Raw genomic sequence first — 21,774 nt, forward strand, 5'->3', positions numbered from 1 at the left:
CTCATTTTAACATTTTAATTTTGATCACATAAAATCTCAAACACACACAACAAACACACAAATACATAAAAAGATGAGAATAACAGAGGAGATTGTCACCCCTCCACTTTTTTTTAATCATTCTCACATTCTCTTGTCTCTGGAGGACTAAAATGATTAGTGCGGTTATTTACAGCTGATATTCAAATAAACACAGATCAAGTCCAAACTTGAAGATCATGATATTAATTGCTTCAAACAAGTGGAGTGCTATTATCTACATTACACCTCCTTTTGCTTTATTTTAATCACAAGCCTATTCAGATTTTTTTTTAAGAGTGCTAAAGGATGGGACACTGTGTCTGCTTTGGACTTTTAGTTGGTAGCCATTGCAATTTTTCACTAAAAATGATCTCAAATGATTTTACAGTCTAGAAATTAGAGAACAAATATTTCACTTCTTGTTATGGACAGCTCTGAATGCTGTGCTGCCTGAGGGACAGGTTTCAGGACTCAGATTTTTATATGCTCTAGATCCCACCTGATCACCATGGTGATGACACAGAACAGACCGCGTGTACAGCACCAGATAAGCATACTATTAGGGTGACATACTACACCATCACCTCTTCAGTGACCTTTAGACGGTTTTAGCAAGGTGTATTGTTTTAGTGGAAAAATTGAATGGGGGTGGACACAGTGTGGTGTGGGTAAGTATATGTTGTACACGTGTGCGTGTGTGACTAGGAAACATTACTATAAATGCTATAAGCAGTGCATGTGTGCAGTTGATTGCAAATGCTGCTTTGCCAATGACCTAAGATATAGAACCTAGTGGTGTAACTGAGCTTCAGCTTTAGGTAGCGTAGCAAATACACTGTGAGGACACAAAGATTACAAATAATTCATAAAAAAATAAACACTGAAAAGTCTCACACTGGAAATAGACACAGTGACAGTTACACACAGTGGGCTTACCAATTACATGCCAGGGGTTACCATGGCTACAGATACTATCACAACAACCATGACAAGACATGCTTAAAATATCATTAAGGTTAGAAAGATTTTTAAGAAAAAAAATATTGGGAATGTCCACAAAACAGAGAAAGCTGCATTCACTGCACATTAACATAAGTATCTGATTAACAATCCATTAAATACAAGGATATGTGGTCACATAATCTGTAACTTACATAGTCATTTAAACATAACCACCACCACCACCAAAAAACCTCACCATTTCTGTCTTCTGTTGATCAAGCCGTGAGTCTGTTTTAGCAATTCCTGATAGCAACTTTAGAATAATTCTTAATTTAATATCAACTTGACTTTTGGCAAATGTCTTAATAAAGGCAATAAACACAGTGTGTGAACAAATAAAAGCAGGCTTGGTTCAAAATGAAATACGGAATTAAGTAATCACTATGTGACTGACTTACTCGAGCACTGAATGAGTCCTTTGTTTAGACCTAAGAGACTTTTCAGAAGCATTCATCTCATTATCATTAAATAATGTCCAAGGTGGATCTTTGCAGAGGAAAATTAGAAACCACCACAAACACCACTCTGAACTGTACACTCACATCTGATCCCCCTGACTCTACCTGATCATAAGAGTATAACACATCTCATTAACAACAGTGAAATGTGCTTCAGTGTTTCACTGCAAAATATATGGAGCTTTAAGAACTCCATATATTGATAACTTTTCTTAAATAGATATTTTTTTTAAAAGTGCTAGTAATGTGGAACATATTTAGGAAACAATGCCCAACAAATAAAATAAAATATACATTAAAGTTTTTTTTTGTTTGTTTTTTTTTTACATTTTTAGTAAAAAAGAGTAAATTTTGAGCTTTCAATCCTTTATTTCCCTAAAAAAATGCATGTTACAGAAAAATATTTGGCTCCCAAATGGTGCAAGTAAAGTTTTTGCCCTATTGTCGGGAGATCATGAGGAGGAATCCTAACGACGCCATAGCTATCTGTTGCCGGGAGACCAAGAGCGCATAAATGAGTGGGAGGGATGGCATTATTGTCTTCTTAGTCAGTCAGAGTGGCCCTAACCAATTAAAAGCATGTATGTGAAAAAGAAACCAATTAGTGTCATGCTACTGTGATGAAGCATAGGCAGGAATTTGGCAAGATGATGGAGGAAGCACGTGCTAGCCTTCACCCTCCCTAGTTGGTGGCTGTTGTGTGAGGGAGAGAGCTAGCTAGTGGATGGGAATTGGCAATGACCAAACTGGGGAGAAAAATGTTTATAAACTGGTAAAGAAAATAACATATTAAGCAACTGAGCTAAACTATCATTGAGGCTATCTAGGACCTGCAGAGACAGAAGCAAGTGAGACAGGTAAAATCTGCAGAGCAGTGGCAAATTATCCAAGATTCTTAAAACAGCCATAACATTAAATCCACCTGCCTAATATTGTGTAGGTCCCTCTTGTGCTGCCAAAACAGCTCTGACCTGTCGAGGCATGGACTCATGACCTCTGAAGGTGTGCTGTGGCATCTGGCACCAAGACATTAGCAGCAGATCCTCCATGGATCAGCTCCATGGATTGGACTTGTTTGTCCAGCACGTCCCAAAGATGCTCATTCGGATGGAGATCTGGGGAATTTGGAGACCAAGTCAACACCTTGAACTCTTTGTCATGTTCCTCAAACCATTCCTGAACAATTTTTGCAGTGCGGCAGGGTGCATAATACTGCTGAAAGAAGCCACTGCCATTAGGGAATACCGTTGCCATGAAGAAGTGTACTTGGTCTGCAACAATGTTTAGGTAGGGGTAAGTGTCAAAGTAACATCCACATGAATGCCAGGACCCAAAGTTTCCCAGCAGAACATTGCCCAGAGCTTCACACTGTCTCTGCCGTCTTGCCTTCTTCCCATAGTGCATCCTGGTGCCATCCACATGATGTAAAAGAAAACGTGATTCATCAGACCAGACCACCTTCTGCCATTGCTCCATGGTCCAGTTCTGATGCTCACGTGCCCATTGTAGGCGCTTTTGGCAGTGGACAGAATTCAGCATGGGCACTCTGACCGGTCTACGGCTACACAGCCCCATACACAGCAGGCTGCAATGCTGTGTGTTCTGACACCTTTCTATCACAGCCAGCATTAACTTTTTCAGCAATTAGTGTTACAGTAGCTCTTCTGTGGGATTGGACCAGACGGGCTAGCCTTCGCTCCCTACGCACATCAATGAACCTTGGGCGCCTATGACCATGTCGCCAGTTCACTGGTTGTCCTTCCTTGGACCACTTTTGGTAGGTAATAACCACTGCCCACTGGGAACCCCCCGCAAGATCTACCATTTTGGAGATGCTCTGACCCAGTCATCTAGCCATTATAATCAATGTTATTCACGTCACCTGTCAGTGGTTTTAATGTTATGGCTGATTGGTGTGTGCAAAAGTCTTAGGCACCCTATTTGTTTAGAACAAACTTTGTTATAGATTTTTATTTTATGACTGCTACATTATTGATTCAGTACAAAAACATTTTAGAATCCCAAACATTAGTTTTCCAGCACAAATTTAATTGTTACAGAAAAATGTTTGTATGTCGGTAAAGAAAGCAGCATATTACATAAGAGACCAGACAAAAAAAAAAAAACATAATGAAGGCTGCTGGATTTTGCTGCAAAAATAAGAAGCAAGTGTGACAGTCAAAGTCTCCAGAAGAACTGTGGCTGCTTCTGCAAGATGCTCAGTAAAACTTACAGCTCATTTCCTTATAAAACTGCACACACTGTACCTGAGATTACAGTTTTTTTTAAAGCGAATGATCGTCACACCAAATCTTGACTTCGTTTCATTTATTACTGTTTATTGTTCTTTATAGTATTTTTTTAAATGTAGAAACGTTTAATTTCATTATTTTTGAAGGCATCTTTGCTCTACAGCATTCCTTTGCATGTGCCTAAGACTTTTGCACAGTACTGTATGTAAAACATAATTACAACTCAAGTCCAAGGGGTTTAGACTGCAATAAATTATCCTTTAGCATATTAATATACTGACATGCTATAAATATGAAAATTACATTATACCTTAAGCAAATTTAGCAGCTTCATTCAGCACAAGTTGTTTATTATGGTTCACAGTCTCTGATATTCATTTATTAAATACGTATGGTAAATCCATTTCCAACATTTCTTACTTACAAAAAATGAACAAACATTGAATATCACTCAAGACAAATACAAAGTTACACATTTCAGAGTTGTTCAAATTGAAAAGCAATCTATGCTGTATTTCATGCACTTATAATTTTATAAAATCCCACTGACATTTAAGTGTTTATGTGAACAGCACACAAGTTGGAAGCAACATGACTTTGTTTCCTTTGAATTTATGTGCAAGAATAATCATTCAAAGATGACACCTGCACACAATCCATTATGAAATCGATCTTAAATGAAAGACACACACTGGATTTAACTCACTGGATTTCAAATACAATCATTCAAATTATTCCAAATTAAAGAATAAATGTAGAAATTATCTGAAAATTTATGTCAGTGAAGACATCAATAAACTAGTAAAGAGCCTTGGACTGGCAACAGCCAATAAACTTTCTGCTTTGAGTTTCTCAAAGGATACTATACATCTAGAAATGATGAAACACGTCAATGCACTGGTTTTTAGAGGTAAATAGGGCATTCAAATGTCATCTTAAAAAAATAATTGATTTTATATGTACAACAATGCTCAAAAATACTGAATATTTACAACAGGACAGCTGCTCCATATCAGTAACATGGTGTTAAAGAAAGAATAATACTGCAATAAAAGGGCCAAAATATTCAAAGTAATAGGCAAGTGGAGACACTAATGTGACAACAATGTTTCAGAATTGAAGTTTCATATACTACATTAAGCAAGTTCAAGCATATGTACCTAATTTTATATAAATTTATTTTTAAGAATTTAAAATGCTGCATCTGGAAAATGATGGATCAGTGAGAGGATTGAATATTTTCATGCAAGATATATTCTGTGAAGTTGTGCTTTTATGAAATGTATCAATAATTATTCATTTTACATATCAATTAGCAGAATTTTTGCTGCATCTCATCTTGATGTTTCCTTAAGTGCTGAGATTTTTGCAGTGAATATTTCATTAATCCTTCTTCTACATCAGGGGTCCATGATAAAACTAGATAACCACTAGAGCTTGCTTTAGAGATACTCTGTCTTACCAATCCATTATTATTATTATTATTATTATTATTTTTGTGAACCCCTGGGACTCCAGGTACAGGAGTTATGTTTTAAATAGTCAGTAATCAAATCATTTGCACTGGGAAAGTCTCCTACCAGATAACATTTAGACTTCTAGGCTTGTGCGATATTCACTTTTCTGTATTCGAGATTTAATGATTTAATTGTCCAGAACCAGTAGCCTAAAAAAGACAGAAAACTAGCATTTCCACCCTTTCAGGCTAAAGGATAATACAGAAGGGCAAAATAAAATTACCAGCCGTGAAGTCGGGAACTGCTTGCAGGCAGCGGCAATTGCAAAAACTAACCTGGATGATGGAGGGCATCTCTAATAATAATTTCATTGTAGTGAACTCAAAACATTTTCCGTTTACCTTGACAAAAAAGGGAGGATGCCCCATGGGTTCAGCGTGTGAGATGGGGAAGGGGGCGGGGCTTCCAGGCATTGTCGGTTAGTATTGGAGAGTTCAAAACACCAGTGCAAATCATTCAAGGTTAATATACTCCTTAATCCTCCTTAATATACTATATGCTCCTTTAGCATATTTTTGAGTGATAACTCGCACTCTGATGTTATGCTGCAGAGCTACTACGCAAATGTGTAAAAGTTGTCAGGTCTGGTAATATAATATATTCGGAGTAAACATCACTGGATATTGTGCCAGTGTAAGATCGTGCAGTGGCAATTAAATCATTATATTGCACAAGCCTACTTCTTATCTGCCACACTTTGCCACACACATCCTTAACATTATTCTTAAACACAATAGAAAAGAATAATGTTAAGGATGTACAATGTTAGGAAACTAACAATAATTGCACATACATATTTGCCAATCACTCTGCAATCATATATGGAAAACGTGTCATGGAAGTTAAAGAAAAATTTTGTTGGTACTAACGAACGCAGTGGACAGCAGGATATAACAGATAGTAGAGCTTCCAATCACTATCCTGATGATCAGTCTCTGGAATAGTTCCAGATGGAGACCAATTTGAGTGCAGCCACAGTGGCCGGAACAGACGCTACTGGATTATGGCTTTAGCTTCCTCAGATTGTATACTATCTAGTGCCTTGTGGATAAAACTGTTAGACTGGCCTTCCGCTGGTACTGAATTGTTCCCAAAGCAGGAGGTATATCAGCATTTCAGCTGAAAGCTGTTGGGTAACTGCATTGCGACAGGAATCCAATGAAGACCAGAGATACAGACTAGGTTTGGAACATGATACATTAAATTCTGGGTTCTGGGATCTTGGGTTTATGACCCAAACCAATTTAGTCTGGAGCTCTTTACAAACTACATGATTTTTGGATCTGCAACAACCCCCAACACGCCTAAACAGAACCGTGACTGTTATGACCACTCTTTACATCCGAGCAGGTCATTCCACCCAGTCTAAGAGCGGTCATACATATCCCATGTATTAACAGTGAAAAATTGGGCAGTGTGAGAACATACAAAAAACTGTAAAAACAGCCAATAGCCAATTAGAGTGTGAGAGAAAACTCTCAAGAGATGTGGTGGGAAAATCATAAAAACAACAATCATGGTGTGTTCCACTCTGCATGAACCCAGGAGTTGGCAACATGGCCATTTGTAGCTATATATGTATTGTAACAGTATCTTTTGGTGATGTGGCATGACGAGGACCCTAAAGGTTCAGACGAAGCTCTGGTATGATTATGAATGCTTATTTGATGTAAAGTGCAAAAAAAAAATTCCCTACTATCATCACAAGTTTCTAAAAAGTTCTCTTCTTCCTTTTCACAACAGTAGTAAAACAACTAGAGCAAGTTTCTCAAGCTCCATTTTGAGGGCACTTTGTCTGGAAGCCCTCCGGGTGAAATATCATATAGCATGTGTGCACAGCTACGTCGACAAGACAGCACATCATAAATGATAAATGATTTGCGATATGAAGAGTTCACACATCTGTGATGCTGAAACTCTGATAGCATCCAATAGGCATGTAAAGATCCAAAGTGCAGGTTAAAGGCCAGATCACGCTCCAGTAATGACCGCATGAGATCCTGTGACTTTAGCTTGGCTTTCTCATAGCATCCACTTCACATACTTAAGGTCATGTTTCTGAGGAGCCACTGCTGCGAGCGGCTGCCGTTGCAGTCTCTCAGTGTGGGAACCATTTTATCCTCCTCCGAGGGCATGTCCAAACATTGATTACTGTTCACATGTAGCAGGGTCAGGCGCTGGAGAGAAAAGAAAACATATAACATTGAAACAACAGCCACCATTACAAATATTAATTGGTATTAACAACTCGTGTTGTTACCTGGATAGGTGAATCAAACCCCAGCCATTATACTATTCAACCTCCAATCAATGATAAAAAATACAGTTAAGTGTTGTACTTAAAAAAAAAAAAAAGGGTTTATCGCATTTATCAGCTGTGTCTAAAATTATTGGAAATCATTATAAATATATATTGCAATACACATACTATAAATTGACAATAATTTACTGGAGTAATTACTGTGATTTTGCAGTAAACCTGTTTTACTATGCATGCTGTGGCAGATTATGTAAAATATCTGTTGCCTCCAGCTTTGGAGAGCAATCAAATATCTCTGCAATAGTACATTTAGAAAGAGAGAAGCACAGGTAGTTGGAAAGACTGCTTTTTAAGGCTGCTTTCACACCTATGTTTTTAGTTACCGAGTCCCGATTAGAGTGAAATTGAGACTTTTGGTTTTCAATTTGCTATTCAGTTTGGTTTAGTTTCACACTCCACATATATATACTGTATGCTAAACAAAACTTTGTGTGTAGAAATCACAAAAATCACCCAAGCACAGATTTGGCACGACATACATGATTAGATAATTATAAGTGTGTAATGTAGTAATGTATTGCATCCAGCATTGTATTGCATACAGCTCTGTTCTTTGGCTCAGTTCGTAGCTCAGGGGTCAGTTTAGAAGCTCACATGTAAAAAAATGTTGCACACAACCGAAAATACATGGCATGTTTGGTTCACTTCCTGCCGTAGGGTCGATTCAAGGTTGAAACGCTTTCAGACAGCAATCAAACTGCAGTAGAGTTCCCTCAGAGACCACCTTGCTCAGACTGGTTGTTTTGGTCCACACTCGAGTGTGATTGCTGTGTTCTCTATACAAGTTAAACACTGATCGCACCGTTAAGCCTCTTGACTAAGTGTTCAGAAATACAATAAGAGAGAAAATGTACATCTTACATCTGCTTCAAGTCAGCTTTCAGGACACACTTCAGCTTAAAACGCAACGAGAAAAAATTGACCCGCAAAACTGCTGCAGTTTTCATTCTTATCCATTTGTCTGTCTGTCTTAATCATATTGTAGTGATTACCAATTATGACACACAATTATAAAAACTATCTGCAAGCAGCTCTACTTCAACAACCCTTTTTATTTCAATTTCATTCAAAGCCAAAAGAGATCATTTTTCCCTGTCATGCAGCATCAAACCATTTATAACTCATGGCAGACTCATACATAAGAAAAAATAGCCGTGCTGAGAAAAGGCATGCTTCCAAAAACCCCTGCGCCTAGTCTGGCCTACCTTAGTGCCATTAATAATAGGCCGTGCATGGAGATGCGGATGTGTTGGACGTGTGGCTAGACTCTATTTACACTGTTCAAGTAGCAGCAAGAGAAACTAATGAGTGTGACTGGCCTCTGGTTTCAGGCTCAGCACTAATCACAAACGGCTCTCTGGGCTTCATAATTAAACAGTGCCCTATCAAACAGCTGCTAGCTAACAGCTGAACAAAGTGAGCATGTGAATGCACATTATGACATTACTGTTTAAATGGAGCTTGTTTACATTGCTGTAATGACATGATCTGAAAGAAGTACAGTAGAAACCTCAAATGAGCAGACTGATAAGGTGAATAAAATGACTAGAAAATAAAAGGACAAGAGATGTTGCTTGTGGTGTTGCTTTTAGTGTTGGGTACAATGTAGACAATGTAATTGTTTTTTTCTTGATGCATGTGTAAGAACGTACAGCAGCGTATGTTGTATATAGCTTAGGCTGTGACTTTTATCCATTTCCATCAGGTGTTACAAAATGAGTTCCTGATGGTAATATTTAAATTAGCAAAAATCTAAAATAAACACAATGGATCCTAGATGCATTTAGCAAAAGGGCTAGAAAAGATTTAATAATTGATAATAATAATTGAATTCTATTCAGTTTCATCTCGGAAAAAGAATATCTGAATGAGATGAACTTAGGCATCTCTTGAAACAGTGCACATGGACGGATTTCAACATACAAATAGGTCATGGAGAAATCAGTGCTCATTAAACAAAGATATTACATGTAGTCAACTCCGAAAAATATTGGCACCCTTCATGAAAATGTGCAAAAAAGAATCTATAAAACAAATAACATATACAAGTGATGTTTTGAGTTTGATTATGGGAACAATCTTCTGTTTTATTTTAACACATTTAAACATATTTTTACACATTTTCTACAAAACTTGCATCCAGCAATGAGTATTTGCAGAAGCAATATATTCACAAGGTTTTAGACACTGGTAGAGAAATCTTGTACCACTTCTCCCTCTAGAATATTTCAAGCTTCTTTATATTCTTAGGTTTATTCATGTGGATTGGCCTCTTCTGCTCTTTGGTTTCCTCCATAGTAATGAATAATAAAAGGATTTTATATTTATGTCATATTTGGTCAACAACAATAAATATTGTAGGAGGGTCGATATTATGTCAAATGTTTTTGCATGAAGAAAAAGTAAGTATTTTCTCCCACTGTTTAAGTGGAAGATTCGACTGATTCCGTCTGACGATTATTTTATACAATCATTTGTGCCACTGAAGGGTGCCAATAATTCACAAAGTTCACTCGTTGTCAAGCCAATAAAGTGCCAATAAATGTTTCACTAAAATCTTCTATTCACAGCGAGAGAAACAAAAGGTCAATGCAGTGTAGTAAGTGAGTGAAAATGTGTCACCCCTCACAAGGCTTGACGATCAGGTAATTAAATGTGACTGGCGTGTAAGAGTGTGCCCCTGCTGAGGAATACCCATCATACACATGTCTCTGTGTGACAGCAGCTGCAGAGTACAGGGAGCACACTGATGTTCTGCTGCTCTAATGACTGTTTTTGGTCACATTGCTCCTACACACATCACATAGTCAAGAACATTCACACACATGCCTACACCACCCAAGAGAGTTCTCAAATAAAAGACAAAATTCAATTTTGCTAGAAAGTTCTTCAGCTTCAAGGAAAAGTTGGTAAGACTTTCAATGAAGCCCGTATACATGAATCATTATAACCTGCTTATAGTTCATTGTAAGTTGGTAATGATTCCTTGGAATTTTATAAACTTTATTAAACTGCGTAAATTTTATAAAATAATGCCTCATAAAGCTTTAGTAAGTATGGAAGAGCACACTACAGGCTATACTGTTATAGGAAGATAATCCATGCTGGCCTGACGTAAAGCGGATACCAGCCTAAAGTGGATTATTTTCCTATAAGAGCATAGCTTGAAATTAGTCATTCCTCTTATACCACAGCGATTTACCAAAGATTACAATTTATCATTTACTAATGAGTGAAACATCGCACCTTTAACCCTTTAAAGTTGCATTTATTCTTATGGCACATCCACAAGTTAGTTCCTGTTATCACTAACATTATAGCAGTGATAAACAGTCCTTCCATCACCAGCCTCTATTATTTTAAATACAAAAAAAACAAAGCTTGTCATGTTACTGCAGAACCCAGTGTGTGCGTGTGTGAAAATGAGGACTCAGGAGACAGGCCACTTTTTAGGGAGCTTCTTGCTTCTTTTGATTTTTCTGGGCTTTCTTTTTCCCATAAGCGCTTTTCAGCCCATGCCTCTTCCCCTTAATAAATAACTGTCAACAAAATCAAACACTACGCCGCTCACAGCTTTTTTATGTTCACGTCCACAGTTTAAGTTCAAGTCTAACACAAGTGTGTTGTGTGTGTTATGTCAGCTTTGTCAGCTCTCTCTGGCATACAGCCTTGTCTGAAAGGACAAACAAAGCACACACATAAACTGTCCATAATCACACACAGGTGAGAATCATCACACATTACCTGTGCGTCTCCTCTCCGTCTGCAGCCGATGATCGACTAAGCCCCCGCTGCCACAGCTACTGAGAAACCAGATTCCTCTGATTTACTGTTTACTGACCAGTTTACTGACCATTACATACCCCTGACACCTGAGATTCCTTCCATAAATGCTACATAAATGTTTCCTTCACCATAGAAAGTGTCACCATAATAAACACTCTGTTTATTACTAGCCTTAGATTATGGGGAGCGTCCACAATACAAATCCCTGTGAACGAGCTGTTGCCATAGAAACTACTATAACGTATAACGTGTAATACTTTAACGTATTAGAACAAATACATTAATATAAATCATTTATGTTACAGCCGGAACTACTGTCAGAAAATTCAACAATGTTGTGGTGTAATGTAATGTACTATAAAAATAACTCCCTGATAACTTTTAATGCAAGTTTCACTATTCATTACAATGCCATGTGGCAACCCACTGCACAAGCTTCATAACTAATAATGACCTCATCACTGAGTGCTTCATGTAAATTGAATGAGACGTTAAATTATTCCTCATTCTAAGCTGTAAGACCCTATTAACTTCATACTTGTAATGTAATATGGAAACACTCATTTCCAAATTAATTACAAAAAAACATACACATTACATTGAAAAAGTTGGGAAAGATGACAAGAACACACATGTGTAGCATCTGCTTAACCTTGGAGGGACAGGATGCCAGGTTGTATTTTATAATTGTTCGTCAATATTACATTTGCTTCAAGTTATCAAGGAATTATTTATTGAATATTATTAGAGGTTTATGAGGCATTATTAAAAAATGTTAACACGCAATCATTATCTACTTACAAAGAATTATAAGTGTAGCTGTAATGATTTATGGAAATGAGCTTCATAGAAAGTGTTACCAAAAAGTGTTACCAAAAAATATATGAAAACACATCTATATCCCAATCATGTTCCAGTCAAGGTAGTATACAATATTTTATGGTGTTATTACAAGCAACATCTTGAGGAGGACACATCGCACTAAGATAAATCACTAAGCACAGAAGTAAATCACTGAGTTTTTGATTTTGACTGATGAGCAAGAATATGAGATCCAACAATGAAAACAAAACAAAACAGACACAAAAAGATTAACAGCCTGAAAAGCAACATAACACTTCCAGCATAAAAAAGGGGCAGAGAGGCCATTACTATTCAGGGCTCTGATAATAAATATATATAAAAAAACACCCCGCACACCCTGTTTGTGCTGAGCACAGCTGTGGCATGGCTGTGTGTGAGTGCTCAGATGCAGCCATGCTCTCTGAGAGACCAGGGCCATGAAAGAGGCCTTTCACAATGAGCGATCACTTCAAAAGAACTCGCAAACAAAGACAAACCTATTTCAGAGCTCTGCGCATAGATAATCAGGTCGCATTATGGAATAATGATTCCTCCTCTGCTCTCACTCAGTGAGGGCTGGCATATGTAAAATGAAGCAGCAACTACCAAATTTTCATATAAATATGAAATATTTATGTAAGGAACATAAATGTCAAATAAGATTTAATTTGATGCAGTGGTGCTGAAAAGGTCTTGGTGATGGTGGTGTGTAAACAGCAGTTCTTTAGATGTCAATATTGTTGCTATGGGTGAGCTCCTGGCTTCTCTTAAACCACTAAAAAGGTCAGCAGTAATAGATCCTAAACACTGGAATCTGTCTTGAACACAAGCACTGAGAGTCTTCATTCGTCTGGAATGGACAAGAAGTGTCTAAAGTTCCAAATTTCACACACAGAAACAAATACTCACTAAAACTAGCGAACACATCCACATTTCAGCCTACATGATCTAAACCAACATCAAGCTAATCTACTTCAAAACATCTAAGTGTGTAAACAGGCCCAATCCTCATATACACCCATTCTTCAACATACTGTATATTATACAGCAATTTGTTCAGTTGCAGGAAACATAATCAATAAGTTGACAGGGCATGCCCTTAACAATAGGCAAGGCATAACACACTGGCGTACTGTAATATCTTAAATTTGACTGAATATTATTTTTTTTATATTTATCAATTATTCCTATTAATATTCATTAAAATAAATAAATAAATAAATAAATGTATACATTTTATAAATGTATAAAATATAAAGTTCTATTACATGAAATGTAACTATAAACAGACAAAACATACAATGTGCCACCCATTCAGTGATTATTTTCCTATACATGTCCTGCATGTCCTGCTGTGTTTTATTCCTCACTTAATATCGTATTATTTTTCTCTGGAGAGAATCTGTGATAGAGCATTGGAGGGAGGCACATTTGTTTTGCTATGTCTATGAAACACTCCACACTCGCTTCAGCATTGATCCTGTCTTCTGTTTTTATTACCGTTGTTCATTATGGAACCTACTTTTTATGAGTATAATGCACTGTGAGGTGATTAGGGTTACTCCCTGATATCCACTAGTTCAGTAGTTAGACTAATTGCAGGTTATTCTAGCAAGTATGAGCAGCTCGCTTAGAGAGGATTGTGGGTGGTTCAAAAGACCATCATACTAGAAAAATGTGTCATTGAAAATGTTTTAATTTACTAATGATGAAAAGATGAGAAAAAATGGAATGTACAATAATAAGCTATTATGAATCATCCATGGGGTTAGAGGCTGATTATAGCACTCATTGAGGAGTGTTTCTAATCTCTGACTAAAGCCTGAGTACAGAGGACTGGGCCACTAAACCTTCCAGCACTAACCTGCTGTGGCCTGGGCTTGCCAGTTACAGAAAGTAATCAGTGGCACTGTAGTAGACCTTCCTAACCACCTCCAGTGTGGTGTAGTTCCTGAGGACCCAAGACTGAAGGGGACTATCGTCACAGTACTCCACCGTAGGCCCGTACGTCCCATCCTCCAGCCGGCTGATGGTGAGGCATGACTGTGTGATAATGTGCAGGAACGTGCCCTTCTGATGGTCACCATTACACACCACACAGAGCAGCATGAATGAACATGAATGGTACACAGTGCAACACGGACACACCAGGATCTAGTCTAGAACACAACACTGCTTTAACACAATTTCTTAACACAGTGCAAGTACATGTGGCAAGATTAATATAAGCCAATTATTTCTGCTCTGAGAGATGTACAAATGTCCTTAAAATATGAAGCCATTAACGTGAAAGAGATGGGCTATGTGACAGATGATGAGTGATGGGAATGATGTGTGGATATAAGAGATCAAACTGGAGGCCAGATACTGGCAGAAGTGACAGTATTAAAAAATTAATGTGATGTATGAATAACTAAACACCCATTTTTAAACTTGCCATCTCCTGCCTCAGTCATTAAGTGGTATATGTGAAAAACTGGTTTACTGACAGTGAAATGTTCAGCAAAAAAAACCTATTAAACTTTCATGATCTGGAATTTTGGAGTCAGCAACAGCTTTTAAAAATAGTTTAAAGATGGGCTGCATTGACAGACTGTGACATTTCTCAAAACCCAAACCAGTGAATATTTTATGCCGCATAAATTACTCATCAAAATGATTTTTCAGCAGTCTAGGCCAATATATAAATAAACTGGTCTACAGGGGCTTTCAGTACACTTGTTGAGGAGGCCTAAATAATTTGGAGGTGAAAACACAATTGGGCACATGGATAGGCCAACACCATAGCCCAATTCTCTACAGACAAGGATGTCTGTGACTAAAATAAGCGTTCTTTTCTCAAATTTCCCTCTCAAGCCTCTCATAGTGATGTCCTCTTTCATATGCCATGTCTAAATACTTCCACAGGTACACCATTCAATCAGTGTGGTTATATTCAGATGTTGTTAGTACAGATAATATTACAACCATCACAATATATTTTCATATCCTGGGTGTTTCTATTTAATTTAATAATACTATTACCTCTAGCTACTTACAAGAAATCTACAAAACTGAAACTTAAAAATCGAGTAGCTACACTTTAAATACAATAGAGTTTCAAGTTATACTGCATTATAAAGTTATAATTAGAATGTACAGATGATGCAGCGGTGCTAAGATCTATGGTTTGGTCATAGCATTTACAATTTTCAACCCCTTACTACAGCAATATGGGAGATTCCCTTGAACCATACTTTTTCAGATAAAGTTGTGGTCAGACAAACATGAATAAAATGTGCCTGGTAGACAAGCCATTTGCTTGTGCTGACTTTATTTAGGTGAACTTTACCCTATAAATTCACAAACCACTGTCTTGTGAGCCAACAGAAAATCAAAAGCAAGTATTTTGCATTGCTGTGTCAATACACAGGTCATTCAATAATCAAAGCACAGGGAAAAGTGTGTTATTAGTGATAAAATCTTATTTTTTTATAATAAGTCTGCATACTAATTATTATATTATATACTTTATTATCTGCATGAAATGGACCAGACTGGAAATTTTGTAACAACTGTAGAAAGTAAGCTTACATACTCAGGTGATTGCTTATAACTTCAAATGTATCTCCAGAATGCAATTAAATTCTGTTAACATGGAGATTTCCTGTTCACCAACCTCCACTAGGGATTTTGTTGTAGAGTTATGATTTTCAAGTCAAGTCAAGTCAAGCGGCTTTTATCGTCATTTCAGCCATATACAGCTGTTACAGTACACAGTGAAACGAGTATCACTGTTTTGAGTATCAATGTTGGCACCACTAAATACTGCTATAGAAATGTTTAGAATTTATAAATCCACTTCACAAGGACTTCTTAAGGACATGCCACATTCTATAACAAAACTAATACTGCACTCTGGAATACTGACACATGAAACTACCACAACATCCAGCAAAACAGCTTATCTTACCTTAAAATCATATTCCCACTTGCCAACATACTAAGCAACAAGAATAAGGATGCTTTTAAGTAACCTGTAGATCACTGTAGTCAATGACAATATGTTTGAAATACAAAGTAAAATGTATGGTTTGTAGCACCATCTGGTGGTAAAAACTATCCAACGCCTCTTATATGCAAGTGTTTAAAATCAGTGTTTGAGGATATGCATACTTAAACCTTGCTAGATCAAAATCTTTAATACATACCTCAGCATCATACTCAAACATCTGGTTGCCTTTCATGTGGTGGCACTTCAGCATGATGACGGGGCCATTCAGACGGGACACGTCCAGACACAGGTCATCAGTCCGGATTTCTTTATCTGCTGTGTATGAAAACACCTACAAAGCACACACAGATATGTTATTACACTTAACAAGATCTCTGGTGTAGAATGAAGTAAGATGGTGAGTCTGAACTGGGTTAGTGTGCTCTCACCTGGTTCCCACCCATCCCGTGGCAGTTAAAGAAGCCGACCTTCTCATTCTCTTTCCTTCCCATGTTGTCCACACACTGGTTGGTCTCCACGTTTCTGATCTGTGGATGAAGCAAGGACTAGAGTGTTTACTATACTGATAAAGGACTCTACAGAACTCCAGTTACAAATCATATTACAAAGCTTTACATATTTCTCTTGCTTTTTTCTGATATGCCTGTGCACAAAGCTGAAATGCATCAACAACTTAATACCATGGAATTATAAAGTTATATTTGACAATTTAGCTAAAAACTTTTAATCTTTAAATATGTTTTACACTATATTCTTTTGTAAGCTGTGTTTTGTTGTAAAACACAACACATATACACTATGTGGCTGAAAGTATGTGGACACCTGACCATCACACCCATATGTGGTTTGTCCCCAAACTGCTGCCACAAAGTTGGAAGCACAGAATTGTATTCGATGTCTTTGTATGCTGTGGCTTTATAACATCCTTTCACTGGAAGCAAGACGCCCAAACATGTTCCAGCATGCAAGTGCTCCTGTTCACAATGCGAGCTCCATGGAGACATGGTTTGCCAGGGTTGGAGTGGAAGAACTCGAGTGACCTGCACAGAGCTCTGACCTCAACCCCACTGAACACAGGTGAGATGAACTGGAACACCAGCTGCGTCCCAGGCCTCCTCACCTGACATCAGTGCCTGACTTCACTAATGCTGTTGTAGCTGAATGAGCAACAAATCCCCACAGCCACGCTCCAAAATTAATGGAAGGTCTTCCCAGAACAGTGGAGCTTATTATACCAGCAAAAGGGAACTAAATGTAGAATGGGATGTTCAAAAAGCACATATGGGTACAATGGTCAGGTGTCAACAAATTTTTGGCCATTTAACATATTTAATAGCACATTAATAACATATTTAGAGCAACAACTCATTTTTGGAAAACAAAGTCAAACAGAACCTTATAATTCCAAGATATGGAACTAGCAGCTTTAAAAAAGTGTAAAGGTTGACAGTGCAAACAGTGCAACTGTAGTGAAAACAAAAATACAAAAATACATTTTAAATAAACCATCATTTTAATTGAACGACACAAACCAATCTGAGGGAAATGGATTGATTACATGCCCTATGTATGTACAAGTCTAGAACAGACAAACATTCAAGTGCAAAACAAGACAATAAATACAAATTAAGTTAATAAGTGAAGGATGTTTGTGTATCCCATACATGGTCTGAAAGTATAGCTGTCACATGGTCTTCTGTGTATGCAATGTGTATGTATGTGTATGTATAGAACAATTGGTAAAGAGGTTTCATGTATAGTATACATAACACCTGGTTACTGTTCTCTGTGTTGGCACAGTTATCACAAAAAACACCCTACATGAACTTTCAAATAGATGTTGTGGTGTAACTTTAGTCATGATTGTACACCACTGCTTTTAGACTTGAAGAGTGCAGCAAGAGCAACATGAACAATGTGCAAACTATTCTCAGACAGTGCCTAGCAGTGACCCTGGTACTGTTAAGAGTTAACAACTGAGCTCTCTCATTTCTGAGAGCTGAAATTTTTCCTGATGCTGCTTTCAATCTTGTCAAGGAGCAGAGAAAGAAAGATCCTGAAATTAACGAATAAGTCACTGCATGTTGTGCAGTCTCTCAGTCTCCACCTACACAAGTCTGCAGCAATCATTTCCTGCTCTTATAATTAATAGCACATGGCCCTGATTTGCCCATGTGCCTGGCAACATACTTAAACAACACTAAAACAAGTAATTACAGTTCATTCATAACATAGAGTTTACCTGCAGGACTATGAGGCTGGCTGAGTAGCACAAATCACTGACAATCAGGGATTGTTTTAAGCTCTACACAGTTATATCTTTATTGATTCAATATCAAACAATTCACCTTTAGAAATATCCTACATATTTGGACAGTGACGATTCAAAATGGCCACCTTAGCGGGTGGTTTATAATTAAATAACATAAAACCTAATGTGGCTGCAGTAAAAGTGATATAAAGCTGGTTGAAGTGGAGAGAGCCCTCAGGAAGCTGAACCAGCAGCAGAGGTGTAACAGGCAAGCTTTACTGCAGAGTTGTAAATTATCAAGTCTCAGCATAACATCTATATCACACAAGTACACACACTCAGTTTCTCCCAACAGCATCTTACCCTGGCACAGAAGCCCATTATAAATCATCAGCTCAAGCTGGCAACGGTCCCTTACTCCCTGCAGACTATTAGCTTAATAGAGCTGAACCTGGGCTTAAAACTAACACACTGGCTCTTTAACAGCTTTACTTTGAGAGGAGGTATATTAAAATATGTCAAATATGTCTCTCTAGCCAAAGGTATTACAAGTTAACGCCAAGACAAATACTCATAACTTTTGTGTGAGATGCTGACTGGAGCTCAGTTCTGGTGCATTCATGGCTATATATGGCTGGATATTTGAATCAGGTTTTTCTCTCCACTATATCTCTCAGGTCAACTGCGTAGCCCGGATTACTACAGATTCAACAGCTGTTGGTTTATTCATTCCCGTCAATAAGGTGTAAAAGTAATAAACCAGATACTAACCTTATAACAAATAGATCAATGAACCAGTTGGCTAATATCACTGAAGCACTATCCTCATAACATTGTAATAATCCTACAAAATAAACTGGCCTTAGATTAATGTAGTTTAGGCAGTGAAATGCATGTTCAGTTGTGCTCTACAGCTCCGCTGATTCAAATTAAAAAGTCTTTTCATTTTCATTTTCACTCATTTTTAATAACACCTTTATCCTGGTCAGTGCCACAGTAGATCTGGAGTCTATCCTGGGAACACTGGGCATGAGGTGGGAAAACTTTGCTTTAGCCTGAGATGATATGAGTAGAAACAGACCATTGCTTAAAATATGAATGGGGTAGCACATAACACTCAACATGTTAGCTGTATTACAAAAGTCCCGCCTCTCAGTGAAAAGAGCCGATCACCTTGTTGGTTAACATGTTAACAGAAAGTGCCTAGCCTATCAGATTCTTATACTGATGCATGTGCAGATATTGTACACTTCACTCTGTTAGTTATGGAGAAATGTGCATGTGCTGTAGCAACCTTAAAAAATAGCAATCCCATGTTTAAAATGCAGCTTGTCGATAGATTTCTGGTTTACGGCTCTCCCCCATTCAAGTAGATGGCAGTCTGGTCTTCTATGACTAAAAATAACCGCCTGTGAGCACTGCAAAGATAGCCACTGAGTGGACAGACTTTACTAGAAGGATTATTTAAATAATTTAAATTCTCAGATGGTTGCACTCCTTGTCCTTGGGCTCAGAGCTGGTTGGCATGTTCAGCCCAATGTTGTGGTGTTCTGATCTTGCGGTCCACTGGGTGGTGAGAATCAAATGGCAAATACTGATCCGTGTTACTTTGTTTCCAAGAGACTGCACTTTATAAATTGCCATTCAGCCTTCTGCATACTAAGCAGGCCAAAAAGGCCAGTTTTTTTGTCTTGCCTGTCTTCTAATGTAAGCCTGATATAGTTGTTCACTGAGTTGATATGTTCAACTTTCTGAAAGACTCAGGGCCATTAGCCACTCATCACCCCATGGCCCATCAGCTGGCAATCACACACCCTTCTCAGACACTCAGTGCCCCATCAGTGGAAGCTTTCACTCTATACCCTCTCCCTGGTAAATACAGTCTTGTACAGGGTTACTCATGTTCATTTATCATCAGTGACAGCTTGTCGACAGCACCATAAATGCCACCATAGTCACAGACAGTCACAGACTGGACAGTTCTCAGTGCTGTTGAATTCTCAAATCCGAAGGTTGATTAATTTTCTGTAACAGCACCGCCCTGACAGTAGTGCCCGCAGTAATCCAAATGATTAACAGATGATTTATTTAATGTGATCATTCTAATACATTATCATTTCTATAGTAGCATTATTCACAGGGACTGCTATAGTGGATGATCTACATAAAGTATGGTTAATAAGAAAATGTATAATTATTGATGTGATGAAGGTTTCTGTGAGGACACTTTTATTTAACATTTATGGAATCTCTCGAGTGTCAGCGCTTTGTAACAGTCAGTAAGCTTTTGGCCATGAGAGAATCTTCATGACAGTTGACTTGCTCTTTCTGGTTTTTCACTAACATGACAAGCTGAGTATTTTTGTCTTATTAACTTCAAGAGAGAAAAGCAAAGAGAGGCTGGTGAGAGAATGACTGTTTATATCTGCTATAATGTAAGTGATAACAGTAACTAACTTGGATGTTCCACAACATTAAATGTAACTATAAACATTTTGAAAACACAATGTGTCATAAATTGATAAAATTAAAAATGGTAACCATTGGAAAATCACTGTGTTCTAAGAGGAATAGGGGGAGTTTTCTAAATTTACAAGCAACATGACTGACATGACAAGTAGAGATGTCTCACTGTCCTGATGGACTGAATACTGGTGGTCCACGTCACTTTCTTATTCCCCCATTTACAGAGTTTGGGGCAGCGGCTTTCGTCTCTGAGCAGATCTGTTACTGACAGCTTCCAGAATGTGAGGAGAACATCACCAAATATTACAAACAGTGTTCTGGCTTAAAAACTACCCACTTTTAATAAAAATCCATTATTGGAACCCCTGCAGTTTGCTTATCAGCCCCATGTTGGTAGGGATGATGCAATCATTTACATGGCAACACAATGAAGATGATGCTTTTCAGCACTTTTTGGTAGGAAACCAGGTGACACACAATTTTGCACCCCTGTAATCTGGAAGATGACAAACAACCTGCCTTACAGACCACAATTTGTGAGACAGATGACATTTCTATCAGTCTACTGTGGTGCCATTTTCTACACTGCGGATTTCTGGGGTGATGCAATAAAAAGGAGACAAATGATCAGTTGATCTGTCTGGCAGCTGGAGGCATTACCATTCACAATATGTGCCTTGACTTTGCAAACAATGGTGTGATGTTACTGTAAGTCTACAGATGAAAGACAGCTTCATTCTTCACAAAACCAATAATTTCTTGCTAAATTAGAACAGCAAGTGCATTATGGTTAAAACATTAATCCTATAATGCATCAGACCTAACAGGGAATACTGGAATAAAATAACAAAGCCCAGAAAGTTG

The 21,774-nt window shown here is 37.8% G+C and overlaps 1 protein-coding gene across 2 annotated transcripts in view; it reads right to left on the reverse strand.

Annotated features, from left to right (window-relative positions):
- Positions 1-4,066: 4,066 nt before the first annotated feature.
- Positions 4,067-21,774, reverse strand: part of galnt13 (UDP-N-acetyl-alpha-D-galactosamine:polypeptide N-acetylgalactosaminyltransferase 13) — a 41,415-nt gene continuing 23,707 nt past the window's right edge. Inside the window, exons 10-13 of one of the 2 annotated variants that reach the window (XM_053234544.1) lie at positions 16,622-16,720; positions 16,390-16,524; positions 16,152-16,181; positions 7,436-14,272 (exon numbers count right to left, since the gene is read on the reverse strand). In XM_053234544.1, coding sequence (XP_053090519.1) covers positions 14,087-14,272; positions 16,152-16,181; positions 16,390-16,524; positions 16,622-16,720 — 450 coding nt within the window. In that variant the 3' untranslated portion in view covers positions 7,436-14,086. The other variant, XM_026912793.3, reaches the window with a different exon arrangement.

The sequence above is a fragment of the Pangasianodon hypophthalmus genome, chromosome 5 (genome assembly GCF_027358585.1).
Source record: "Pangasianodon hypophthalmus isolate fPanHyp1 chromosome 5, fPanHyp1.pri, whole genome shotgun sequence".
In the NCBI taxonomy this organism is placed as follows: Eukaryota; Metazoa; Chordata; class Actinopteri; order Siluriformes; family Pangasiidae; genus Pangasianodon; species Pangasianodon hypophthalmus.